The sequence below is a fragment of the Oncorhynchus mykiss genome, chromosome 26 (genome assembly GCF_013265735.2).
Source record: "Oncorhynchus mykiss isolate Arlee chromosome 26, USDA_OmykA_1.1, whole genome shotgun sequence".
NCBI lineage: Eukaryota > Metazoa > Chordata > Actinopteri > Salmoniformes > Salmonidae > Oncorhynchus > Oncorhynchus mykiss.
In genome coordinates this window covers 45,021,888-45,049,359 of record NC_048590.1, presented here as the reverse complement: position 1 = coordinate 45,049,359, position 27,472 = coordinate 45,021,888, and the positions used below count along the sequence as shown (strand labels likewise).

At 44.1% G+C, this 27,472-nt stretch overlaps 2 protein-coding genes across 4 annotated transcripts in view; both read right to left on the bottom strand.

Annotated features, from left to right (window-relative positions):
* LOC110506180 (leucine-rich repeat serine/threonine-protein kinase 1) overlaps positions 1-8,244 on the bottom strand; it is a 143,691-nt gene extending 135,447 nt beyond the window's left edge. The window contains exons 1-2 of one of the 2 annotated variants that reach the window (XM_036964259.1): positions 7,995-8,244; positions 5,395-5,606 (exon numbers count right to left, since the gene is read on the bottom strand). In XM_036964259.1, the coding sequence (XP_036820154.1) occupies positions 5,395-5,488 (94 nt within the window). In that variant the 5' untranslated portion in view covers positions 5,489-5,606; positions 7,995-8,244. The remainder of the gene's footprint in view (positions 1-5,394; positions 5,607-7,994) is intronic. The other variant, XM_036964258.1, reaches the window with a different exon arrangement.
* Positions 8,245-12,276: 4,032 nt separating this feature from the next.
* Positions 12,277-27,472, bottom strand: part of LOC110506179 (aldehyde dehydrogenase family 1 member A3-like) — a 33,915-nt gene continuing 18,719 nt past the window's right edge. For both annotated transcript variants that reach the window (XM_036964157.1, XM_036964158.1), the window contains 5 exons: positions 27,152-27,336; positions 22,913-23,077; positions 18,690-18,847; positions 13,862-13,936; positions 12,277-13,713 (listed from right to left, as the gene is read on the bottom strand). In XM_036964157.1, the coding sequence (XP_036820052.1) occupies positions 13,644-13,713; positions 13,862-13,936; positions 18,690-18,847; positions 22,913-23,077; positions 27,152-27,336 (653 nt within the window). In that variant the 3' untranslated portion in view covers positions 12,277-13,643. The remainder of the gene's footprint in view (positions 13,714-13,861; positions 13,937-18,689; positions 18,848-22,912; positions 23,078-27,151; positions 27,337-27,472) is intronic.

Below are 27,472 nucleotides of genomic sequence, written 5' to 3'. Positions count from 1 at the left end.
CCACTTGACTGAACCCAGTGGTGTTGTTGTTTCAGACAGTGCTGCAGTGACTTCAGTAGTAACATAGGATACAGTAGTGCTGCTGCCACCACTTGACTGAACCCAGTGGTGTTGTTGTTTCAGACAGTGCTGCAGTGACTTCAGTAGTAACATAGGATACAGTAGTGCTGCTGCCACCACTTGACTGAACCCAGTGGTGTTGTTGTTTCAGACGGTGCTGCAGTGACTTCAGTAGTAACATAGGATACAGTAGTGCTGCTACCACCACTTGACTGAACCCAGTGGTGTTGTTGTTTCAGACGGTGCTGCAGTGACTTCAGTAGTAACATAGGATACAGTAGTGCTGCTGCCACCACTTGACTGAACCCAGTGGTGTTGTTGTTTCAGACAGTGCTGCAGTGACTTCAGTAGTAACATAGGATACAGTAGTGCTGCTGCCACCACTTGACTGAACCCAGTGGTGTTGTTGTTTCAGACAGTGCTGCAGTGACTTCAGTAGTAACATAGGATACAGTAGTGCTGCTGCCACCACTTGACTGAACCCAGTGGTGTTGTTGTTTCAGACAGTGCTGCAGTGACTTCAGTAGTAACATAGGATACAGTAGTGCTGCTGCCACCACTTGACTGAACCCAGTGGTGTTGTTGTTTCAGACAGTGCTGCAGTGACTTCAGTAGTAACATAGGATACAGTAGTGCTGCTGCCACCACTTGACTGAACCCAGTGGTGTTGTTGTTTCAGACAGTGCTGCAGTGACTTCAGTAGTAACATAGGATACAGTAGTGCTGCTGCCACCACTTGACTGAACCCAGTGGTGTTGTTGTTTCAGACAGTGCTGCAGTGACTTCAGTAGTAACATAGGATACAGTAGTGCTGCTGCCACCACTTGACTGAACCCAGTGGTGTTGTTGTTTCAGACAGTGCTGCAGTGACTTCAGTAGTAACATAGGATACAGTAGTGCTGCTGCCACCACTTGACTGAACCCAGTGGTGTTGTTGTTTCAGACAGTGCTGCAGTGACTTCAGTAGTAACATAGGATACAGTAGTGCTGCTGCCACCACTTGACTGAACCCAGTGGTGTTGTTGTTTCAGACGGTGCTGCAGTGACTTCAGTAGTAACATAGGATACAGTAGTGCTGCTGCCACCACTTGACTGAACCCAGTGGTGTTGTTGTTTCAGACGGTACTGCAGTGACTTCAGTAGTAACATAGGATACAGTAGTGCTGCTGCCACCACTTGACTGAACCCAGTGGTGTTGTTGTTTCAGACGGTGCTGCAGTGACTTCAGTAGTAACATAGGATACAGTAGTGCTGCTGTCACCACTTGACTGAACCCAGTGGTGTTGTTGTTTCAGACAGTGCTGCAGTGACTTCAGTAGTAACATAGGATACAGTAGTGCTGCTGCCACCACTTGACTGAACCCAGTGGTGTTGTTGTTTCAGACAGTGCTGCAGTGACTTCAGTAGTAACATAGGATACAGTAGTGCTGCTGCCACCACTTGACTGAACCCAGTGGTGTTGTTGTTTCAGACGGTGCTGCAGTGACTTCAGTAGTAACATAGGATACAGTAGTGCTGCTGCCACCACTTGACTGAACCCAGTGGTGTTGTTGTTTCAGACGGTGCTGCAGTGACTTCAGTAGTAACATAGGATACAGTAGTGCTGCTACCACCACTTGACTGAACCCAGTGGTGTTGTTGTTTCAGACAGTGCTGCAGTGACTTCAGTAGTAACATAGGATACAGTAGTGCTGCTGCCACCACTTGACTGAACCCAGTGGTGTTGTTGTTTCAGACGGTGCTGCAGTGACTTCAGTAGTAACATAGGATACAGTAGTGCTGCTGCCACCACTTGACTGAACCCAGTGGTGTTGTTGTTTCAGACGGTGCTGCAGTGACTTCAGTAGTAACATAGGATACAGTAGTGCTGCTGCCACCACTTGACTGAACCCAGTGGTGTTGTTGTTTCAGACAGTGCTGCAGTGACTTCAGTAGTAACATAGGATACAGTAGTGCTGCTGTCACCACTTGACTGAACCCAGTGGTGTTGTTGTTTCAGACAGTGCTGCAGTGACTTCAGTAGTAACATAGGATACAGTAGTGCTGCTGCCACCACTTGACTGAACCCAGTGGTGTTGTTGTTTCAGACAGTGCTGCAGTGACTTCAGTAGTAACATAGGATACAGTAGTGCTGCTGCCACCACTTGACTGAACCCAGTGGTGTTGTTGTTTCAGACGGTGCTGCAGTGACTTCAGTAGTAACATAGGATACAGTAGTGCTGCTGCCACCACTTGACTGAACCCAGTGGTGTTGTTGTTTCAGACAGTGCTGCAGTGACTTCAGTAGTAACATAGGATACAGTAGTGCTTCTGCCACCACTTGACTGAACCCAGTGGTGTTGTTGTTTCAGACAGTGCTGCAGTGACTTCAGTAGTAACATAGGATACAGTAGTGATGCTGCCACCACTTGACTGAACCCAGTGGTGTTGTTGTTTCAGACAGTGCTGCAGTGACTTCAGTAGTAACATAGGATACAGTAGTGATGCTGCCACCACTTGACTGAACCCAGTGGTGTTGTTGTTTCAGACAGTGCTGCAGTGACTTCAGTAGTAACATAGGATACAGTAGTGCTGCTGCCACCACTTGACTGAACCCAGTGGTGTTGTTGTTTCAGACAGTGCTGCAGTGACTTCAGTAGTAACATAGGATACAGTAGTGCTGCTGCCACCACTTGACTGAACCCAGTGGTGTTGTTGTTTCAGACGGTGCTGCAGTGACTTCAGTAGTAACATAGGATACAGTAGTGCTGCTGCCACCACTTGACTGAACCCAGTGGTGTTGTTGTTTCAGACAGTGCTGCAGTGACTTCAGTAGTAACATAGGATACAGTAGTGCTGCTGCCACCACTTGACTGAACCCAGTGGTGTTGTTGTTTCAGACAGTGCTGCAGTGACTTCAGTAGTAACATAGGATACAGTAGTGCTGCTGCCACCACTTGACTGAACCCAGTGGTGTTGTTGTTTCAGACAGTGCTGCAGTGACTTCAGTAGTAACATAGGATACAGTAGTGCTGCTGCCACCACTTGACTGAACCCAGTGGTGTTGTTGTTTCAGACGGTGCTACAGTGACTTCAGTAGTAACATAGGATACAGTAGTGCTGCTACCACCACTTGACTGAACCCAGTGGTGTTGTTGTTTCAGACAGTGCTGCAGTGACTTCAGTAGTAACATAGGATACAGTAGTGCTGCTGCCACCACTTGACTGAACCCAGTGGTGTTGTTGTTTCAGACAGTGCTGCAGTGACTTCAGTAGTAACATAGGATACAGTAGTGCTGCTGCCACCACTTGACTGAACCCAGTGGTGTTGTTGTTTCAGACGGTGCTGCAGTGACTTCAGTAGTAACATAGGATACAGTAGTGCTGCTGCCACCACTTGACTGAACCCAGTGGTGTTGTTGTTTCAGACAGTGCTGCAGTGGCTTCAGTAGTAACATAGGATACAGTAGTGCTGCTGCCACCACTTGACTGAACCCAGTGGTGTTGTTGTTTCAGACAGTGCTGCAGTGACTTCAGTAGTAACATAGGATACAGTAGTGCTGCTGCCACCACTTGACTGAACCCAGTGGTGTTGTTGTTTCAGACAGTGCTGCAGTGACTTCAGTAGTAACATAGGATACAGTAGTGCTGCTGCCACCACTTGACTGAACCCAGTGGTGTTGTTGTTTCAGACAGTGCTGCAGTGACTTCAGTAGTAACATAGGATACAGTAGTGCTGCTGCCACCACTTGACTGAACCCAGTGGTGTTGTTGTTTCAGACAGTGCTGCAGTGACTTCAGTAGTAACATAGGATACAGTAGTGCTGCTGCCACCACTTGACTGAACCCAGTGGTGTTGTTGTTTCAGACGGTGCTGCAGTGACTTCAGTAGTAACATAGGATACAGTAGTGCTGCTGCCACCACTTGACTGAACCCAGTGGTGTTGTTGTTTCAGACGGTGCTGCAGTGACTTCAGTAGTAACATAGGATACAGTAGTGCTGCTGCCACCACTTGACTGAACCCAGTGGTGTTGTTGTTTCAGACAGTGCTGCAGTGACTTCAGTAGTAACATAGGATACAGTAGTGCTGCTGCCACCACTTGACTGAACCCAGTGGTGTTGTTGTTTCAGACAGTGCTGCAGTGACTTCAGTAGTAACATAGGATACAGTAGTGCTGCTGCCACCACTTGACTGAACCCAGTGGTGTTGTTGTTTCAGACAGTGCTGCAGTGACTTCAGTAGTAACATAGGATACAGTAGTGCTGCTGCCACCACTTGACTGAACCCAGTGGTGTTGTTGTTTCAGACGGTGCTACAGTGGCTTCAGTAGTAACATAGGATACAGTAGTGCTGCTGCCACCACTTGACTGAACCCAGTGGTGTTGTTGTTTCAGTTCTGTCTTCTATATTTAAGCAGCCGACACTCAGACACAGATGAGCCTCACCAATTCTGAATCCGCTGGTTCACAGTCAAAACGTCTCCGACTGCCACGGAACAGTAGCCTGATCCCAGATCTGTTTGTGCCGTCTTGACAACTCCTATGGTGATTGTTATGCCAATGGCACAAACAGATCTGGGAGCAGTCTAACAGAACACAGTATCTAAAGGGGATCAAATCAAATTGTATTTGTCCCATGCGCCGAATACAACCTTACAGTGAACTGCTTATTTACAAGCCCTTAATTAACCAACAATTAAATACCTAAAAATGGTTTGTTTTTTTTAAACAGTATGATAATGTTGGCTGATACTAGCTCCCAGTCCAACCAAGGTGCCTAGACAAACTACCTGAACTCTTGTCTCACATACCTTACTAAACTTGTGAGGACCAACAATTGATTCCCATTCAAAATCACATTTTCTCTAACCCTAAACATAACTCCTGAATAGCCTTTTTTACAAGTGAGGACCAGCGAAATGTCCTCACTTCTCTGAATTTTATTTGGTTTACTAGTATAGTAAAATGTGTATGTGCACACACACACACACACACACACACACAGATACAGTATCTCTATGTTTCACCAGTAGCCTGAGAGCCACACTGGTCATGTATTGAACAATGCTACATTGTCAGCGGAACTGCAACAAGACACAGTGACACAGGACTTTGGCAGAGGGTTGAACTGGAAACAGACACACAAAGAATGTTCCAGTACTAACCACAACCAGGGAAAACACATTAACCAGCCTATGGCTCATTATCAAGCCGTCTTTCCTTGATTCCTTGCATTCTTTCTACTCATATCCTTCTCTAAAGGTCTGATGGGACCTTGGACATTCTCATCCAATGTAAGGAATAAGGAAAAGACTCTGAGATAAGTACAATACAGTAAAAGTGAATTCTCTCACCATCTTGTTCAAGATCGTGTTTCTCTTGTTCCTCCATGTTGTTGCTCTGTATGTCTCCAGTGGCCTTGGAGAGGCCGACTGACCAGTAGGACATGCCTCCTCCTCAACAGCAGGGCAGGACTGAACTAGCACCAGCACAGGGTGGTGGTGGTCAGTGGGACTGGTCCCAGTCTGAGTCACTGGTGTGGTGGAAGACACTGGTCAGAGATGGGCTGTGGTAGGAGGGAGGACAGAGGAAGAGGCCATTAGTCAGATCCCTGCGAAACACAGCCAGTCATGCAGACAGCCAGACATAGGTTTGATCTAGAGAAAGTGAAAGCAGTCACACACTCACATTGCATAACAACAAGTTAATGGATACACAAATTGCCACCCAACATTTACAACTATAGTTGTCGAGATGCCTTAATTAGAATAATGTACTTGTGTCTAGTACGAGAAGCTTTATACTACAACTTTTATGACTTCTCGTGTTATTGTTTCAGACCCATATACAATAAACAGCTATGTGAAGTGATCGTGCTACTTTGAATGGGTTGTTTGTTGACATCCTTGTACTTTACAAAGCTCTTGGAACAGATTCCTGTTGGAACGTTCCACAAATTATACCCACCCCGTTCCACAAATTATACCCACCCCGTTCCGCAAATTATACCCACCCAGTTCCACAAATTATACCCACCCCGTTCCACAAATTATACCCACCCAGTTCCACAAATTATACCCACCCCGTTCCACAAATTATACCCACCCAGTTCCACAAATTATACCCACCCCGTTCCGCAAATTATACCCACCCCGTTCCGCAAATTATACCCACCCCGTTCCACAAATTATACCCACCCCGTTCCGCAAATTATACCCACCCAGTTCCACAAATTATACCCACCCAGTTCCACAAATTATACCCACCCCGTTCCGCAAATTATACCCACCCCGTTCCGCAAATTATACCCACCCCGTTCCACAAATTATACCCACCCCGTTCCGCAAATTATACCCACCCAGTTCCACAAATTATACCCACCCAGTTCCACAAATTATACCCACCCCGTTCCACAAATTATACCCACCCCGTTCCACAAATTATACCCACCCCGTTCCACAAATTATACCCACCCAGACACAGTTGCCTAATTTAGTGAATTTGTATTTTTAAATTATCTCTGTGTAAAACGCACACTAGTCTACAGCCAGAACTATAAAAATAGAGACGTTACTATTTCTTACGGCCTTGAACACACACTAGTCTACAGCCAGAACTATAAAAACAGAGACGTTACTATTTCTTACGGCCTTGAACACACACTAGTCTACAGCCAGAACTATAAAAACAGAGACGTTACTATTTCTGACCGCCTTGAAAACACACTAGTCTACAGCCAGAACTATAAAAACAGAGACGTTACTATTTCTGGCGGCCTTGAACACACACTAGTCTACAGCCAGAACTATAAAAACAGAGACGTTACTATTTCTGGTGGCCTTGAACACACACTAGTCTACAGCCAGAACTATAAAAACAGAGACGTTACTATTTCTGACTGCCTTGAACACACACTAGTCTACAGCCAGAACTATAAAAACAGAGACGTTACTATTTCTTACGGCCTTGAACACACACTAGTCTACAGCCAGAACTATAAAAATAGAGACGTTACTATTTCTTACGGCCTTGAACACACACTAGTCTACAGCCAGAACTATAAAAACAGAGACGTTACTATTTCTTACGGCCTTGAACACACACTAGTCTACAGCCAGAACTATAAAAACAGAGACGTTACTATTTCTGGCGGCCTTGAACACACACTAGTCTACAGCCAGAACTATAAAAACAGAGACGTTACTATTTCTGGTGGCCTTGAACACACACTAGTCTACAGCCAGAACTATAAAAACAGAGACGTTACTATTTCTTACGGCCTTGAACACACACTAGTCTACAGCCAGAACTATAAAAACAGAGACGTTACTATTTCTTACGGCCTTGAACACACACTAGTCTACAGCCAGAACTATAAAAACAGAGACGTTACTATTTCTTACGGCCTTGAACACACACTAGTCTACAGCCAGAACTATAAAAACAGAGACGTTACTATTTCTGGCGGCCTTGAACACACACTAGTCTACAGCCAGAACTATAAAAACAGAGACGTTACTATTTCTGGCGGCCTTGAACACACACTAGTCTACAGCCAGAACTATAAAAATAGAGACGTTACTATTTCTGACTGCCTTGAACACACACTAGTCTACAGCCAGAACTATAAAAACAGAGACGTTACTATTTCTTACGGCCTTGAACACACACTAGTCTACAGCCAGAACTATAAAAACAGAGACGTTACTATTTCTGACCGCCTTGAACACACACGACACTTCAGTTAATTCACTTTGGTTTACACATGCCACATCTTTAAAACCACACACTGTGTGCATGGTCTTGATTCTTTAACAAGTTGACTTTATTAGGCTTATAAACTCTGAAACGTGCCAAACGTGCGTCCAGTGACAGCAAGTAGACACATTTGTTTGCGAAACGTGCGCACTTGTTGCTCGTTAATGAGTGTGGTTGATAAGGAATATTTACTCACCGCATTGTCCGCAGTGTTCAAGCACTGTCGAATGGTACTGATTTTGCTCTTCTAAAGCATTGAACAGGCTAAACTTCGGTACATCCACAAGTGAAAGTTTAACCGAAGACAAAATAGCCGAAGGAACACACACAAGCACGGATTGCAAAGGAAAAACGTCAACTTCCTGATTTCATCAAACCAAACACTTCCAGCCTGTGATGCTGCCTACCACGCTGTCTGTCTCATAACCCGGAAATGGGAATAGCCTACTGTACAATGACTGTATGCTACTGTACTAGTTGCATTAGTTCTGCTAAACCTATGGTTGAAGCTCATTTACTGCATTTATACTTACTTTTTCAACTCTAAAATGCTATTTTGGAGAACAGCTAAAACTCATACAAATTACCCCAGGCATTAATTATCATTGCAATATTTGTTTTAAAGGAATGTGGAACTGCGTGTAGGCTACAATGTCAACCACTACTCAACCTTATCATGAATTGACTAATTTACTTGTGGAATCGCGCAAACAGTGAACATGAAATAGATGCATAATACACGCTATCAAGTCACAACCATCCCAACTTCAAATGCGGACATCAAGGTGAAAGGAACCACGGTATAAAACAGCTGACCACTATTACCAACTACGACAGATAAATCCTAGACAGGCATTGAAATCAAATGTATAATAGCCTACATCAGGCCTACAATCGACAAGGACGCATGAAGACAAACAAACTCGACCAAAGAATGACGAAAATCACGAAATACAAAAGGAAAATCTACACATGACTTTTTAAAGTGAGTTAAGTCCGTGCCCGTGATTCAGAACCGCAGAATGGACGACGTCTCCGTACAGGTAGGTTTAGTGGAGCTCCGTGGCATGGTGCTGAATGGACAGCGCCTCTGTCTATTAGCCAACTATACATACTGAACAAAAATATAAAAGCAACATGAAACAATTTACAAGATTTTACCGAGTTACAGTTCATATAAAGAAATCAGTCAATTGAAATACATTCACTTGGCCCTCAATTATGGATTTCACATGACTGGGAATACAGATATGCATCTGTTGGTCACAGATATCTTTAAAAATATAAGGGAGTGGATCAGAAAACCAATCAGTATCTGATGTGACCACTGTTTGCCTAATGCAGCGCAACACATTGAATAGGCTGTTGATTGTGGCCTATGGAATGTTGTCCCACTCCTCTACAATGGCTGAGCAAAGTTGCTGGATATTGGCTGGACCTGGAACATGCTGTCATACACTTTGATAGAGAGCATCCTAAACATGCTTAATGGGTGACATGTCTGGTGAGTATGCAGGCCATGGAAGAACTGGGACATTTTCAGGTTCCAGGAATTGTGTACAGATCCTTGCGACATGGGGCTGTGCATTATCATGCTGAAACATGAGGTGATGGCAGCGGATGAATGGCACGACAATGGGCCTCAGAATCTTGTCACGGAATCTCTGTTCAGTCAAGTTGCAATCAATAAAATGTAATTGTGTTTGTTGTTCCGTATCTTATTCCTGCCCATACCATAACCCCACCGCCACCATGGGGCACTCTGTTCACAACGTTGACATCAGCAAACTGCTCGCACACACAAAGCCATACACGTGGTCTGTGGTTGTGAGGCCAGTTGGATGTATTGCAAAAATCTCTAAAATGATGTTGAAGGCGGCTTATGGTAGAGAAATTAACATTCAATTATCTGGCAACAGCTCTGGTGGACAATGTTGCAGTCAGCATGCGAATTGCACACTCCCTCCAAACTTGAGACATTTGTGGCATTGTGTTGTGTGACAAAACTGCACATTTTAGAGTGGCCTTTTATTGTCCCCAGCACAAGGTGCAGCTGTGTAATGATCATGCGGTTGAATCATATTCTTGATATGCCAGTCCTGTCAGGATGGCTTATCTTGGCAAAGGGGAAATGCTCACTAACAGCAATGTAAACAAATTGTGCACCAAATTTGAGAGAAATAAGCTTTTTGTGCATATGGAACATTTCTGGGATATTTTATTTCAGCTCATGAAACACTGAACCAACACATTACATGTTTCTGTTCATTGTAATTAGTTAGTTGTTGGCAGTTAGACTTTTTTTGAGGCACAGTTAGGCAGCCTGCAATGCTTATGAAAGTCATCATGCAGATCTTTAGAAATGGTAGGATCAATTGTAAATTGGCACTCCACGTGAAAAAGTTTGCCAATCTCCTGCTATAGGCTATATGAAGCCACCCTTGTGGACCGGTGCACACAGTGAACTATGACAGTGTCAGTGTCTCCTGTGCTTCCCGCCGGCATTAGCTCATGCGCTTCCCGCTAATTTTAGCATTTGCCTGTCTGCATTATTCACCAGGGAAGGAAACATTCTGCGAATATTGAAGCATTGTATCACCAAGGTGGCTCGGAGAACATTTAAACATTGTATCAACGAACGAGGCTGCTCGGAGAATATTGAAACATTTTGTTTAAACAAGACGGCACCGAGAATATTGATTGCAACATAGCAGCCTACAAAAGGGGCGGCTCTCACATTTCCCCCTCTGCCAGCTTGTCTCTCTCTGTCTGATATTATTGCAGTAGTGGCACTGTCTGTGTAATTAGTAAAGAAACAGTCCTACATCTACACTATAGCTAAATAACTTACCAATATTTAATGACGTTTTGACAGAAAGATTGATCTGTTGAAATATTGAGGAAGATGGACAAGCAAGACTGATGGAGAGAGAAAAGTGTAAATGTATTCTACCAGATACAGGTATGCTACAGATGGGGATTAGAGATGCAGGCAGAGCATGATGATCAAATAGGTCTATAGTAAGAAAAGACAACCATTGTTATTGTATTTGAAGCCAAAAAACGTGTATTTTGGGGAAATGCTCTGTGTTTATTTTCATACCAATACATGAAATCAAAATTGCTCTAGCCTACTGGGTAAATGAATGAACATATCAATTAGACCTACAGCTATCACAGCCTTTATTGTTCTAGCAATAAAATAACTTTTGGTTTCAAATGGTCATCAAAAAGTCTATCGGATTACAACAAAGTTTACAAGGCCGAGTTCAAAGTGCTGACATCAAATGAATCAGCTCACTGCCTTAACGACTGACTGGCAAAGCATGAATCAGCTCACTGCCTTAACGACTGACTGGCAAAGCATGAATCAGCTCACTGCCTTAACGACTGACTGGCAAAGCATGAATCAGCTCACTGCCTTAACGGCTGACTGGCAAAGCATGAATCAGCTCACTGCCTTAACGACTGACTGGCAAAGCATGAATCAGCTCACTGCCTTAACGACTGACTGGCAAAGCATGAATCAGCTCACCGCCTTAACGACTGACTGGCAAAGCATGAATCAGCTCACTGCCTTAACGACTGACTGGCAAAGCATGAATCAGCTCACTGCCTTAACGGCTGATTGGCAACGCAAACTGGTGCGGTCTCTACTTTCTGAAAGTGACACAGAAGGACTGACTGGCAAAGCAAACTGCCACTCTGGTCAATCCGATGTCTGCATTGGCCGTGCAGCATTTAAGGTGATATGGCCTCTGCAAAAGTCAGGGCATTCATAATGCGGAGCAAATCAAATCAAAATTTGTCACATGCGCCGAATACAACAAGTCTACTGCTTACTTACAAGCCCTTAACCAACAGTGCAGTGGTCCTAAAGCCAGCCAATCCATACTAGTGTCATGCAAAACCTGTGTGTGTGTGTGTGTGTGTGTGTGTGTGTGTGTGTGTGTGTGTGTGAGAGAGTGAGGTCAAACTAGTTGAAAGCATTTCTGCTATTTGATAACTTTGTCTAGGAAAATGTTTCACTCTGTATTTTATGTTTTCTTGGTGATAATTCTGAACTGTCAATAAATGTGGTATATTTAGCCTTGGACTGTAATGGAATTTGATACAGCAGCACTCAATGACTTCTGAAAGGAAATTAGAATGGATAGACAGACAGAATCCTTCATTTAAATAAAAAAATACTTTCCCTTTTTAACTAGCAGTTGCTGGTAACCATATTCCAAGAAACTGCTTTTCTCCAAGAGGTGTTACAATTTTATCTGTATGACATGAAAATCCAAACGAATCACAAACACATTCCATTTCCTTTTATTTAAAATGTGTATTTAAATATCCATATAAAAAGTGAGAGTCTTGCAAATGAAACAAACAGAATGACTTGTTTCCTTGTGGTTTGTTATACATTGTAACATCTCACATATGGTGCATATTGTGACAAGGAATGGTTTACCTCCCATTGGAGACATTACTGGAGTCCAAATGACTTGTATTTTCAACATAATGGCAGTTTTCAGTAGCATTGTTATACCATTAAAAACACCAATAGGACACAAGCCCCAGGTTTTACTTTATGGAATTAGGCTCCGGTTTCCCAGACACAGATTAACCCGAGTGCTTGGATTAAACACAAATCTCAAATGAGAATCTCCATTGAAATGTTGTTTTAGTTTGGGAAACCAGCCCCATATGTATTGCAAAGAAATACATTACATCAAACCATTTGCAAAACTTCCTACATTTAGTTCAATAAAACCACAAAGCATACAAAAATCATCAGGGGTATCGTCACCCAAGACATAACATTATGTTAATAACAGTACTCAGGAGTCAAGACTAGTGCTGCAAAATTCTGTTCACTTTCAGACAATTCCCAGGTTTTCCATCAATCCCTGAATCTGACCAGTATTTCTGTGAAACCTGGGAATTGTAGTAAAGTTAGCAGAATGTTGCCACGCTGGTCAAGACCTTATAGATGAGCAACTCTGAAAGATATTGTACACAGATCCAAATGCAATGCAATGTAAAGTGTTTAAAAGTGTTAAAATGCCAGTTAAGGTTTGCTAGTACAGTACTAGACCTATATATTGTTATTGTAGTGGATTAAAAACATGTCTTTCTTCTGGGCATTAGAAAGTTAAAAATAGAGGTAAACATTACCTTGTTTGGAACGGGAATTAAAATTCATTCCACCATTTGAAAAGGGAGAAAATGCTCCTCAAAATGAGAGAAGAACATTCATATCAGAAAACCCCAAATTAAGAAACACATTTTTTTATTTGTTATTATTAGTGAAGCTCTGAAGTGCTGTGGTATTGTAAAAGGCTGGGGTGTATTCACTAGTGTAAAGTGTTGCGAACCGTAGCAATTTCTATTGGACAAATTCAGGTAGGTCCCTCCCATTTCGTCCCATTTGCTTCCAATTGGTTCCTATGAATACACCCCTGGAGCAATAGAGCTGTGGGAGGGTCTGAAACGCTAATAGGGTTTGGCTGCGTCCCAATTCACTTCCAGATTGGCCACCTCTCCTTGTTTCCTTTAATTTGCCAAGGAAAGAAAGCCACTTCAAGTCACTCCAGTGTCCCAACACCCTTCGATGGCGTCCTTTCCTTGGCTTTTTCACCTTATGACTTTGAGTGATAGGTGAAATAGGCGTTGAATAGGATTTGAGCACAGCACACGCACAAATCAAACTCTTTATGACCAAAGGTGATAAATGAAAGGAGACAAGAAGATGATGAAAGGGAGTGGCTTCAGAGTGTTGGGACACAGCCTGAGTTGATGACAGAGTAGTGCTGGGCTGGGCTCTAGTAGTGGTTTGTGGTCTCTCCTGTGTCCCTCACAGTGCCTCAGTCAGTTTGATGGTCACAGCTTTCACCTCAGAGTACTCTGCCAATGCATACTCACCCCTGAGGAATCAAAATACAAAGGTTAATAAATACTAATTCATTTGTATTGTTCTAATCATTCACATTGTGTTAAAAATGTGCAAAATGTGTGGGTAAACAAACTAGTAAACCCTTTCATCACACATAGTGTTGAAGAGAAGTGACTTACAGCTCTCGTCCATTGCCTGACATTTTGTATCCTCCGAATGGTGCCTGGGCATGGAGGGCGTTATAGCAGTTTACCCTGAGAGAGAGAGAGAGAGAGACAGAAAGTGAGAGAGAGAGAGAGAGAGAGAGCATAACGGACATAGCATCCCCGGATTCCTTCCGCAAACTCTGAACCTTTTCATCTGGATCTTCGCAACAAGCTAATCGCAATCAGGGGTGACTACTCCTGGCTAGCGTTTCCATCCCGGAGCAAGCACAAATTAGCCTGAAGCTAGCCCGGCTAGGGCTCCTGGGCTACCACCGAAGCCCACTCCTGGGCTACAATATCTGGACCCCTTCTACTGCCGGTACGGGAGTAGAAGCCCAACCACTCACTGGACCCATATGTTCACTTGGCTATGTATGCCTCTCTCTAATATCAATAAGCCTTGTTCATTACTGTCCTGGTTAGTGATTACTGTCTTATTTCACTGTAGAGCCTCTAGCCCTGCTCAATATGCCTTAACCAACCATGTTGTTCCACCTCCTACATATGCGATGACATCACCTGGTTTTTAACGTCTATAGAGTCTATATCTCTCTCATCATTACTCAATGCCTAGGTTTACCTCCAATGTACTCACATCCTACCTTACCTTTGTCTGTACACTATGCCTTGAATCTATGCTATCTTGCCCAGAAACCTGCTCCTTTAACTCTCTGTTCCGAACATGCTAGACAGCCAGTTCGTATAGCCTTCAGCTGTACCCTTATCCTACTTCTCCTCCATGTACCTCTGGTGATGGAGAGGTTAATCCAGGTCCTGCCGTGCCTAGCTCCACTCCCACTCCCCAGGTGGTCTCATTTCTTGACTTCTGTAACCGTAAAAGCCTTGGTTTCATGCATGTTACCATTAGAAGCCTACCCCCTAAGTTTGTTTTACTCACTGCTTTAGCACACTCTGCCAACCCGGGTGTCTTAGCCATGTTTGAATCCTGGCTTAGGAAAACTACCAAAAACCCTGAAATCTCCATTCCTAACTATAACATTTTCCGCCAAGATAGAACTGCCAAAGGGGGTGGTGTTGCAATCTACTGCAAAGATAGCCTGCAGAGTTCTGTCTTACTATCCAGGTCTGTACCCAAACAATTTGAGCTTCTACTTCTAAAAACTCACCTTTCCAGAAACAAGTCTCTCACCGTTGCCGCTTGCTATAGACCACCCTCTGCCTCCAGCTGTGCCCTTGACACCATATGTGAATTGATTTCCCCCCCCATCTATCTTCTGAACTCGTGCTACTAGGTGACCTAAACTGGGACATGCTTAACACCCCGGCCATCCTACAATCTAAGCTTGTTGCCCTTAATCTTACACAAATTATAAATGAACCTACCAGGTACAACCCCAAATCCGTAAACACCGGCACCCTAATAGATATCATCCTAACTAACTCGCCCTCCAAATACACCTCTGCTGTTTTCAATCAAGATCTCAGCGATCACTGCCTCATTGCCTGCATCCGTAATGGGTCTGCGATCAAACAACCACCCCTCATCACTGTCAAACGCTCCCTAAAACACATCTGCGAGCAGGTCTTGCTAATCGACCTGGCCGGGGTATCCTGGAATGACATTGAACTCATCCCATCAGTAGAGGATGTCTGGCTATTCTTTAAAAAGTGCCTTCCTTACCATCTTAAATAAGCATGCTCCATTCAAAATATTTAGAACCAGGAATAGATGAAGTCCTTGGTTCACTCCAGACCTGTCTGCCCTTGACCAGCACAAAAACATCCTGTGGCGTTCTGTAATTAGCATCGAATAGCCCCTGTGATATGCAACTTTTCACGGAAGTTAGGAACAAATATACACAGGCAGTTAGGAAAGCTAAGGCTAGCTTTTTCAAACAGAAATTTGCATCCTGTAGTACAAACTCAAAACAGTTCTGGGACACTGTAAAGTCCATGGAGAATAAGAGCACCTCCTCCCAGCTGCCCACTGCTCTGAGGTTAGGAAACACTGTTACCACCGATAAATCCACTATAATTGAGAATTTCAATAAGCATTTCTCTACGGCTGGCCATGCTTTCCACCTGGCTACCCCTACCCCGGCCAACTGCCCGGCACCCTCCACAGCAACCCGCCCAAGCCCCCACCATTTCTCCTTCACCCAAATCCAGATAGCTGATGTTCTGAAAGAGCTGTAAAATCTGGACCCCTACAAATCAGCCGGGCTAGACAATCTGGACCCTCTCTTTCTAAAATTATCTGCCGAAATTGTTGCAACCCCTATTACTAGCCTGTTCAAACTATCTTTCGTATCGTCTGAGATTCCCAAAGATTGGAAAGCTGCCGCGGTCATCCCCCTCTTCAAAGGGGGTGACAATCTAGACCCAAACTGCTACAGATCTATATCTATCCTACCCTGTCTTTCTAAGGTCTTCAAAAGCCAAGTTAACAAACAGATTACCGACCATTTCAAATCCCACCGTACCTTCTTCGCTATGCTGGTCATGGGTGCACCTCAGCCACACTCAAGGTCCTAAACGATATCATAACCGCCATCGATAAGAGACATTACTGTGCAGCCGTATTCATCAACCTGGCCAAGGCTTTCGACTCTGTCAATCACCACATTGGCATGGCAGACTCGACCGCCTTGGTTTCTCAAATGATTGCCTCACCTGGTTCACCAACTACTTCTCTGATAGAGTTCAGTGTGTCAAATCACAAGGCCTGTTGTCCGGACCTCTGGCAGTCTCTATGGGGGAGACACAGGGTTCAATTCTCGGGCCGACTCTTCTCAGTGTACATCAATGATGTCACTCTTGCTGCTGGTGATTCTCTGATCCACCTCTACGCAGACGACACCATTCTGTATACTTCTGGCCCCTCTTTGGGTACTGTGTTAACGAACCTCCAGACGATTTTCAATGCCATACAACTCTCCTTCCATGGCCCCCAACTGCTCTTATATGCAAGTAAAACTAAATGCATGCTATTCAATCGATCACTGCACTTCCAGACTCACATTAAGCATCTCCAATCCAAAATTAAATCTAGAATTGGCTTCCTATATCGCAACAAAGCATCCTTCACTCATGCTGCCAAACATACCCTCGTAAAACTGACCATCCTACCGATACTCGACTTCGGCGATGTCATCTATAAAATAGCCTCCAACACTCTACTCAACAAATTGGATGCAGTCTATCACAGTGCCATCCGTTTTGTCACCAAAGCCCCATATACTACCCACCACTGCGACCTGTACGCTCTCGTTGGTTGGCCCTCGCTTCATACTCGTCGCCAAACCCACTGGCTACAGGCTATCTACAAGTCTCTGCTAGGTAAAGCCCCGCCTAATCTCAGCTCACTGGTCACCATAGCAGTACCTACTCGTAGCACGTGCTCCAGCAGGTATATCTCACTGGTCACCCCCAAAGTCAATTCCTCCTTTGGTCACCTTTCCTTCCAGTTCTCTGCTGCCAATGACTGGAACGAACTGCAAAAATCACTGAAGCTGGAGACTCATATCTCCCTCACTAGCTTTAAGCACCAGCTGTCAGAGCAGCTCACAGATCACTGCACCTGTACATAGCCCATCTGTAAACAGCCCATCTATCTACCTCATCCCCATACTGTATTTATTTATTTATTTATCTTGCTCCTTTGCACCCCAGTATCTCTACTTGCACATTCATCTTCTGCACATCTACCATTCCAGTGTTTAATTGCTATATTGTAATTACTTTGCCACCGTGGCCTATTTATTGCCTTAACTCCCTTATCTTACCTCATTTGCACTCACTGTATATAGACTTTGTTCTTTTTTTCTACTGTATTATTGACTGTATGTTTTGTTTATTCCATGTGTAATTCTGTCTTGTTGTATGTGTCGAATTGCTATGCTTTATCTTGGCCAGGTCGCAGTTGCAAATGAGAACTTGTTCTCAACTAGCCTACCTGGTTAAATAAAGGTGAAATAAAAATATTTCTTCCTTTTTCTCTCCCACTCCTTGTCCTTCTCTCACTGCCACACAGAGGAGCTTCGTCTGGGATACCTACCTATCTACCCGGCTCTATCTTGTGGCCACAAGGTGCAGCTACAGCTGTGTTCTCACATGAAGAGGTATAAGTAGGGGATACGGAGTCAGAGTGAATAGGGAGTACATGGGTAAAATGCTAATAGAAGTTGTACTGTAGAAAGTAGTAGTTAGCAGCACATGGAGTAAATGAATAATAAAGTAGTAATGGTAAGGAGTAGTGGTTGGCTTTGGGCCAATGGTAACAGTAGTAATAGTAGTAGAAGTGGTAGCAGTAATATTATTATTATTAGTAGTAGTAGTAGTGGTAGTAACGAGCATTATGTCAACTAGTCTGTCTGCAGGAGAGAGGACTAACCATAGAGAATTATAGAGGCGCCATTGAGGGCTTCCACCATTTTAATGTAGTCAACTGGTTGGCAATTCCAACTTCATTGGCTGATCCCTCCTGGTGACCCTGTTGGAGTCATGTCCAACCGGGTCATCAGGAGGGTTCAGCCAATCGGAAAGAACCAAATTGACTACTTTAAAATGAAGATAGCCTCAATGGCGCTGCCCATTCTGTAACAGATACAAAGATGAGTGCTCTATCTATCTCTATGGGACTAACCTACAGTATTTATAGGAACTTGTCAGACATTACTAATCAATCACTAGCATCCAGTTATCATCCTTACACTATTTTGGATATTAGTACTAGTATTGAATTGTTAGGATGGGAATAGTAGCAGCTAATAGTTGTTGCTGTAGTCATATGTAGTGATACTAGCAAGGTACCATTGTTCAGGAGTTAACAGTAACCTACCAGACGGTGCCAGTCTCCAGGGCGGCAGACACAGAGAGAGCCCGGTCCAGATTGCGTGTGAACACGGCAGAAGCCAAGCCGTACTCCGTACTGTTGGCTCTCTCTATGGCCTCCTGCTGGCTCTTGAATCGGAATATACACTGGACCGGGCCGAAGATCTGGATGGGGTCATGGAGAAGATTACATGCCCTGTTCAAATGCATCCTTCCTACTGCCCTCCTTTGAAGAAATCCCTGATGTGACATGGCTGGTAATTGGTAATTGCTTACACCTATCAGTTTGTTGGATCAGTGATTACTTCAAGGAGAAGAGACAGGTAGGTTTGTTATGTAATCAAACAGGCCATGGTCAGCAGGAGAAGGATAAAGCAAAGCCTCACAGGCCACAGATGTCAGTTCAACGCCCAATTTAGATTGACTTGGATTTGATGAATAATGTGAAGAAAATGTTATATTAAAAAATGCAATGACTTCACTGCTGAACCATGTCAATGTTGTGTTGTGTCCAAATAAATGTCTGTAGGATCAATCAGCACCAATCAGAACAGCCTTGGGTGGTATTAATAATAAAAAACACAAGCGTTTGTTATTTGACAGGTTCAGGTTCCTCCCTGTGTCAGTCCATTTTCTTCCGTTTGGTGTCTAGTGAATACAACCCATAGAGATATGTATAGGATGTAACATTGCATCTGCCACAATTGGTCTGTGGGGGCATGTGGGGGCATGTGGGGGCATGGGGGGGGGGGGGGGGCATGTGGGGGCATGGGTAGTGCCATTGAGGCCATCTCCATTTTTAAGTAGTACATTTTCTTCTTCTACTAATTTGATGAGTTGGTAAACAAACTAAAAGGCTACATACTTCAAATCCAAACAAATCAAACTTTATTTGTCACATGTGCCGAATACAACAAATGTAGACCTTACTGTGAAATGCTTACTGACAAGCCCTCAACCAACAGTGCAGTTCAAGAAGAGTTAAGACAATATTTACCAAATAGACAAAAGTAAAAAATAAGAATAAAAAGTAACACAATAAGAATAACAATAACGAGGCTATAAATATCACAATTGGTTGGGAGAATATAAAACGTCAGCCATGTTCTTCGGCGACATCTTTTCACCTGCAGTGTGTTGTTTCAGTGTGTTGTTTCTTTTCACCTGCAGTGTGTTGTTTCTTTTCACCTGCAGTGTGTTGTTTCTTTACACCTGCAGTGTGTTGTTTCTTTTCACCTGCAGTGTGTTGTTTCAGTGTGTTGTTTCTTTTCACCTGCAGTGTGTTGTTTCTTTTCACCTGCAGTGTGTTGTTTCAGTGTGTTGTTTCTTTTCACCTGCAGTGTGTTGTTTCTTTTCACCTGCAGTGTGTTGTTTCTTTTCACCTGCAGTGTGTTGTTTCAGTGTGTTGTTTCTTTTCACCTGCAGTGTGTTGTTTCTTTTCACCTGCAGTGTGTTGTTTCTTTACACCTGCAGTGTGTTGCTTCTTTACACCTGCAGTGTGTTGTTTCTTTACACCTGCAGTGTGTTGTTTCTTTACACCTGCAGTGTGTTGTTTCTTTACACCTGCAGTGTGTTGTTTCTTTACACCTGCAGTGTGTTGTTTCTTTACACCTGCAGTGTGTTGTTTCTTTACACCTGCAGTGTGTTGCTTCTTTACACCTGCAGTGTGTTGTTTCTTTACACCTGCAGTGTGTTGTTTCTTTACACCTGCAGTGTGTTGTTTCTTTTCACCTGCAGTGTGTTGTTTCTTTTCACCTGCAGTGTGTTGTTTCTTTTCACCTGCAGTGTGTTGTTTCTTTACACCTGCAGTGTGTTGTTTCTTTACACCTGCAGTGTGTTGCTTCTTTACACCTGCAGTGTGTTGTTTCTTTACACCTGCAGTGTGTTGTTTCTTTTCACCTGCAGTGTGTTGTTTCTTTTCACCTGCAGTATGTTGTTTCTTTACACCTGCAGTGTGTTGTTTCTTTTCACCTGCAGTGTGTTGTTTCTTTTCACCTGCAGTGTGTTGTTTCTTTTCACCTGCAGTGTGTTGTTTCTTTACACCTGCAGTGTGTTGTTTCTTTACACCTGCAGTGTGTTGCTTCTTTACACCTGCAGTGTGTTGTTTCTTTACACCTGCAGTGTGTTGTTTCTTTACACCTGCAGTGTGTTGTTTCTTTTCACCTGCAGTGTGTTGTTTCTTTTCACCTGCAGTGTGTTGTTTCTTTTCACCTGCAGTGTGTTGTTTCTTTTCACCTGCAGTGTGTTGTTTCTTTACACCTGCAGTGTGTTGTTTCTTTTCACCTGCAGTGTGTTGTTTCTTTTCACCTGCAGTGTGTTGTTTCTTTACACCTGCAGTGTGTTGTTTCTTTACACCTGCAGTGTGTTGCTTCTTTACACCTGCAGTGTGTTGTTTCTTTACACCTGCAGTGTGTTGTTTCTTTACACCTGCAGTGTGTTGTTTCTTTACACCTGCAGTGTGTTGTTTCTTTACACCTGCAGTGTGTTGTTTCTTTACACCTGCAGTGTGTTGTTTCTTTACACCTGCAGTGTGTTGTTTCTTTACACCTGCAGTGTGTTGTTTCTTTACACCTGCAGTGTGTTGTTTCTTTTCACCTGCAGTGTGTTGCTTCTTTACACCTGCAGTGTGTTGTTTCTTTTCACCTGCAGTGTGTTGCTTCTTTACACCTGCAGTGTGTTGTTTCTTTACACCTGCAGTGTGTTGTTTCTTTTCACCTGCAGTATGTTGTTTCTTTACACCTGCAGTGTGTTGTTTCTTTACACCTGCAGTGTGTTGTTTCTTTTCACCTGCAGTGTGTTGTTTCAGTGTGTTGTTTCTTTTCACCTGCAGTGTGTTGTTTGAACAGATATAAAGCCAAGGTTGGCAATTTACTGCCACCTATAGTAATGGAATGTTTTTTCACGATTATAATTAATTTACTGATCCCTCCTGATGACCTGGATGGAATTATGTGATCATTCCTTAACCCATAGGAAGTCCCACCCAATTGACTACATAAAAATGGTGAAAGTCCTCAATAGCGCTGCCCATGCTAAAACGGCTTTTGGCCACTAGAGTCCTCTATGTATTTCTATGATATGATCCTGCTTTACCATGACCATAGACTTGGATAGACAGCTCTAATACCACAAAGCCAGTATTAGCATGAGCAGATCCATTGAGCACTTTTACCATTTTAAAGTAGTCAATTGGGTGGACCTTTCTATGGGTTAAGGAAGGATGGCAGAATTCTATCCAGGTCAGCAGGAGGGATCAGCCAATGAATGGCAGGCGGCATTAAATCACCAACCTTGGCTTTATGCCTGTTCAGAAAACACACATTAGGTGGCAGTGTACACACTTTCAGTTTGTCTACCGACTCATAGAAGAAAAACAAGAATAAATTGACTACTTTCAATTGGAGAAAGATCTACATGGCGCAGGCCATGCTGTCACAGAAGCCATTATGCCACAGATGTAAAGACGCGCCCTCCATCCATCTCCATGACTATGACCTTGTTTGAACCATAGATATACAGTTGTCTGAACCTGCACTTCAACCACACCACCAGAAGATGGCAGTGGTATACAACAAAACTGCCTGGACCAGTGGTGGCGTTCTCATTTTTATGAATGAAATCACTGTAAAGCCAACATCAGAAACCCCTAGCTCTGGGTAGAAGTTTCCCATAGACACAGATCACAGATCTAGGATCAGCTTTCCTTCCTCCAATCACAGAACAAAGACACAGTACGATGCAGAAAAAGTTCAGGTGACTATTTACAGGTATTATATACAGAGAACAGAATGATCTGCCTGTGGTATATTTAAGCAATAAGGTCAGAGGGAGTGTGGTATATATACCACGGCTAAGGGCTGTTCTTACACACGAAGCAACGCGGAGTGCCTCGATACAGCCCTTAGCCGTAGTATATTGGCCATATCGCACAAACACCCGAGGTGCCTTATTGCTACTATACACTGGTTAACAATGTAATCAGAGCAGTAAAAATAAAGATTTTGTCATACCAGTGGTATACGGTCTGATATACAGTACCACGGCTGTCAGGCAATCAACATTCAGGACTCGAACCACCCAGTTTATAATTAATATCAGGACAGGTTTCGACTGTTTAAGTCTTCTTCAGGCAGCGTTGGGTGGACGGAAGCATCATCCCCCAATCCTAACCTTAACCATCTGACAAGAAAATCACAAAACTGACCATAGATCAGAATTTGGATCTCTCACCTCTTCCTTGGCGATGCGCATGTGGTCCTTGACATGGGAGAATACGGCGGGCTGGATGTAGAGGCCTGTGTCCTCCATGGCCACGCCCCCACACTCCAGTTTGGCTCCCTCCTTCTTCCCGCTGTCAATCAACTCCAGTATCTTATCAAACTGCTTCTGGTCAATCTGGAGGAACAGGGGAAGATAGGAGATGAGAGGAGAGGAGATGAGGGAGGGAGGGAGGGAGGGAGGGAGGGAGGGAGGGAGGGAGGGAGGGAGGGAGGGAGGGAGGGAGGGAGGGAGGGAGGGAGGGAGGGAGGGAGGGAGTGAGGGAGGGAGTGAGGGAGGGAGGGAGGGAGTTGGAGGCAGGCAGGGTGATGTCATTACACAAAAGGTAAAGTAATGGCTATAAAGGGAGTATTCATTTACACACATCCAAAGTTGGCACAGGAGCAAAAGAAAGAACAGCTAGAAAAATAATGGGAGATTTTCTGCTCCCACCACAAGTGATCTTTAGTGAACCCATACTGATAGCTTACGTTGATAACCACCGGCGTAATGGAAACTACGTTTCTGTCAGACAAGACCTGAAGGATACGTTCTGTAACTGTCCCACATCTTCTCATGCTGTCAGCTGTAGACTAAAAGTAAAGGACTGAATCCTAAATTGTGGCCTGCACGGTTAACTTAAGATAATATTGGATTGACTTCACTGCATGACTTACATGAATATCTGAGCTAAGCACAGAGAAAAATGTGTCAACCCCCTACAAAAATGTCCATTAACCAAATCCACATTATAATTCACATTTCCTGTTGCTGCAGGATTATTTTCCTGCCGTAGCAAACTGGCTCAAATGAAGCTCCTACATCTGTAGGATTTGGTCCAAAGTTGGGAACTGATCTAATCGTGAATAATTACCAAAGACTCCAACCACCCAAGCCATAGACTGCTCACTCTGCTACCATCCGGCAAACGGTACCCGAGCATCGGCTCTCGGACCAATCGGCTCCAAGGCAGCTTCTACCCCAAAACCATAACATTGCTGAATAGCCAGACTGCTAAATAGTCAACTAATGGTTCCCAAACTATCTGCACTGACTCTGTCTTGCACTGACCATATGCACACTCACTAGACTATATACACACACCGTATACACACTCACTAGACTTTATATACACACTCACTAGACTATATATACACACTCACTAGACAATATATATACACACTCGCTAGACTATATATACACACTCACTAGACTATATATACACACTCACTAGACTATATATACACACTATATACACACTCACTAGACTACAGTGCCTTGCGAAAGTATTCAGAATAATTTTGCACGCCCAATTTTTCAGTTTTTGATTTGTTAAAAAAGTTTGAAATATCCAATAAATGTTGTTCCACTTCATGATTGTGTCCCACTTGTTGTTGATTCTTCACAAAAAAATACAGTTTTATATCTTTATGTTTGAAGCCTGAAATGTGGCAAAAGGTCGCAAAGTTCAAGGGGGCCGAATACTTTCGCAAGGCACTGTATATATACACACTCACTAGACTATATACACAGACAGTATACACACTCACTAGACAATATATACACACAGTATACACACTCACTAGACTATATTACACACAGTATACACACTCACTAGACTATATATACACACTCACTAGACTATATATACACCCTCACTAGACTATATATACACACAGTATACACACTCACTAGACTATATATACACACAGTATACACACTCACTAGACTATATATACACACAGTATACACACTCACTAGACTATATATACACACAGTATACACACTCACTAGACTATATATACACACTCACTAGACTATATATACACCCTCACTAGACTATATATACACACTATATACACACTCACTAGACTATATATACACACAGTATACACACTCACTAGACTATATATACACACTCACTAGACTATATATACACCCTCACTAGACTATATATATACACACTCACTAGACTATATATACACACACCGTATACACACTCACTAGACTATATAAACACACTAGATACACACTCACTAGACTATATATACACACTCACTAGACTATATATACACACTCACTAGACTATATATACACACTATATACACACTCACTAGACTATATATACACATGTATACACATGCTGCAGTTACTCTGTTCTTAATTTTACTCTTATTATCTATCCTGATGCCTAGTCACTTTACCCTGCCTTTATGTACATATCTACCTCTACTGGTACTCCTTGTATATAGCCTCACATTGATCTGCTACTCCCTGTATATAGCTCCACATTGATCTGGTACTGGTACTTCCTGTATATAGCTCCACATTGATCTGGTACTGGTACTTCCTGTATATAGCTCCACATTGATCTGGTACTGGTACTTCCTGTATATAGTAGCACATTGATCTGGTACTGGTACTTCCTGTATATAGCTCCACATTGATCTGGTATTGGTATTGAATACTGTATACTGTCTGTTGCCCCATATTTGAGCATTTTGCTGTAAGTTGACAAATTTGAGATTTATTTCTACTGGCGGTATCACAGGCACAATGACTAAGGGTTGTGGAGTTTGGACGGCTTGCTCTGTGTCAGTGGAGACTTTCTGACAAACTGTGTCTGCTCTGCTATCCAAACACCTGTCTGAGAGGCGCCAGAAGAAAATAAAGAGAAGAGAAGAGAGGGGGGAGAGGAGGAGAGAAAAGAGACGAGAGAGGGAGAGGAGGAGAGAAAAGAGACGAGAGGGGGAGAAGAGGAGAGAAAAGAGATGAGCGGGGGAGAGGAGGAGAGAAAAGAGACGAGAGGGGGAGAAGAGGAGAGAAAAGAGACGGGAGGGGGAGAGGAGGAGAGAAGAGAGACGAGAGGGGGAGAGGAGAGAAAAGAGACAAGAGGGAGAGAGGAGGAGAGAAAAGAGACAAGAGCGGGAGAGGAGGAGGGAAAAAAGACGAGAGGGGGGAGAGGAGGAGAGAAAAGAGACGAGAGGGGGAGAGGAGGAAAGAAGAGAGGGGGGAGGGGGGAGAGGAGGAGAGAAAAGAGACGAGGGGGAGAGGAGGAGAGAAAAGAGACAAGAGGGGGAGAGGAGGAGGGAAAAGAGACGAGGAGGGGAGAGGAGGAGAGAAAAGAGACGAGAGGGGGAGAGGAGGAGAGAAGAGAGACGAGAGGGGGGAGAGGAGGAGAGAATAGAGACGAGAGGGGGGAGAGGAGGAGAGAAAAGAGACGAGAGGGGGAGAAGACGATAGAAAAGAGACGAGAGGGGGAGAGGAGGAGAGAAGAGAGACGAGAGGGGGGAGAGGAGGAGAGAAAAGAAACAAGAGGGGGAGAGGAGGAGAGAAAAGAGACAAGAGCGGGAGAGGAGAAGGGAAAAGAGACGAGAGGGGGAGAGGAGGATAGAAAAGAGAAGAGAGGGGGAGAGGAGGATAGAAAAGAGAAGAGAGGGGGAGAGGAGGAGAGAAGAGAGAAGAGAGAAGAGAGGAGGAGAAAATAGAGAAGAGAGAAGAGAGGAGGAGAGAAGAGAGAAGAGAGGGGGAGAGGAGAGAAGAGAGAAGAGAGAAGAGAGAAGAGAGGGGGAGAGGAGGAGAGAAGAGAGGGGCGAGGGGGGAGAGGAGGAGAGAAAAGAGACGAGAGGGGGAGAGGAGGAGAGAAGAGAGGAGGGAGGGGGGAGAGGAGGAGAGAAAAGAGACGAGAGGGGGAGAGGAGGAGAGAAGAGAGGAGGGAGGGGGGAGAGGAGGAGAGAAAAGAGACGAGAGGGGGAGAGGAGGAGAGAAGAGAGGGGGGAGGGGGGAGAGGAGGAGAGAAAAGAGAAGAGAGGGGGAGAGGAGGAGAGAAAAGAGAAGAGGGGGAGAGGAGGATAGAAAAGAGAAGAGAGGGGGAGAGGAGGAGAGAAGAGAGAAGAGAGAAGAGAGGAGGAGAAAAGAGAGAAGAGAGGAGGAGAGAAGAGAGAAGAGAGGGGGAGAGGAGAGAAGAGAAGAGAGGGGGAGAGGAGGAGAGAAGAGAGAAGAGAGAAGAGAGGAGGAGAAAAGAGAGAAGAGAGAAGAGAGGAGGAGAGAAGAGAGAAGAGAGGGGGAGAGGAGAGAAGAGAGAAGAGAGGGGGAGAGGAGAGAAGAGAGAAGAGAGAAGAGAGGGGGAGAGGAGGAGAGAAGAGAGAAGAGAGAAGAGAGGAGGAGAGAAGAGAGAAGAGTGAAGAGAGGGGGAGAGGAGAGAAGAGACACCTGTGGTCCATGTGATGTACGTGGGTCCAGGGGGTCTCCTATGACGATACTCTTGGCACTCTCGACGCTGCGGCGTACAAACTCCTCATAGACCTGTTCCTCCACGAAGACACGCGACGCGGCCGTGCAGCACTGGCCCTGGTTGAAGAAGGCTCCCTTTTGGGTCTCCTCCACTGCCAACTGCACTGTTAGTGAACATAGGATAGATGTTGACGAAGGCTGTCGCCAAATGCCTAAGAGTCCCTCAGAGTAATAACATAACAATTGGCCACATCTTCCCTGAGGGCAAGATTTGGCATGATAATGACATAATTTTCTGGT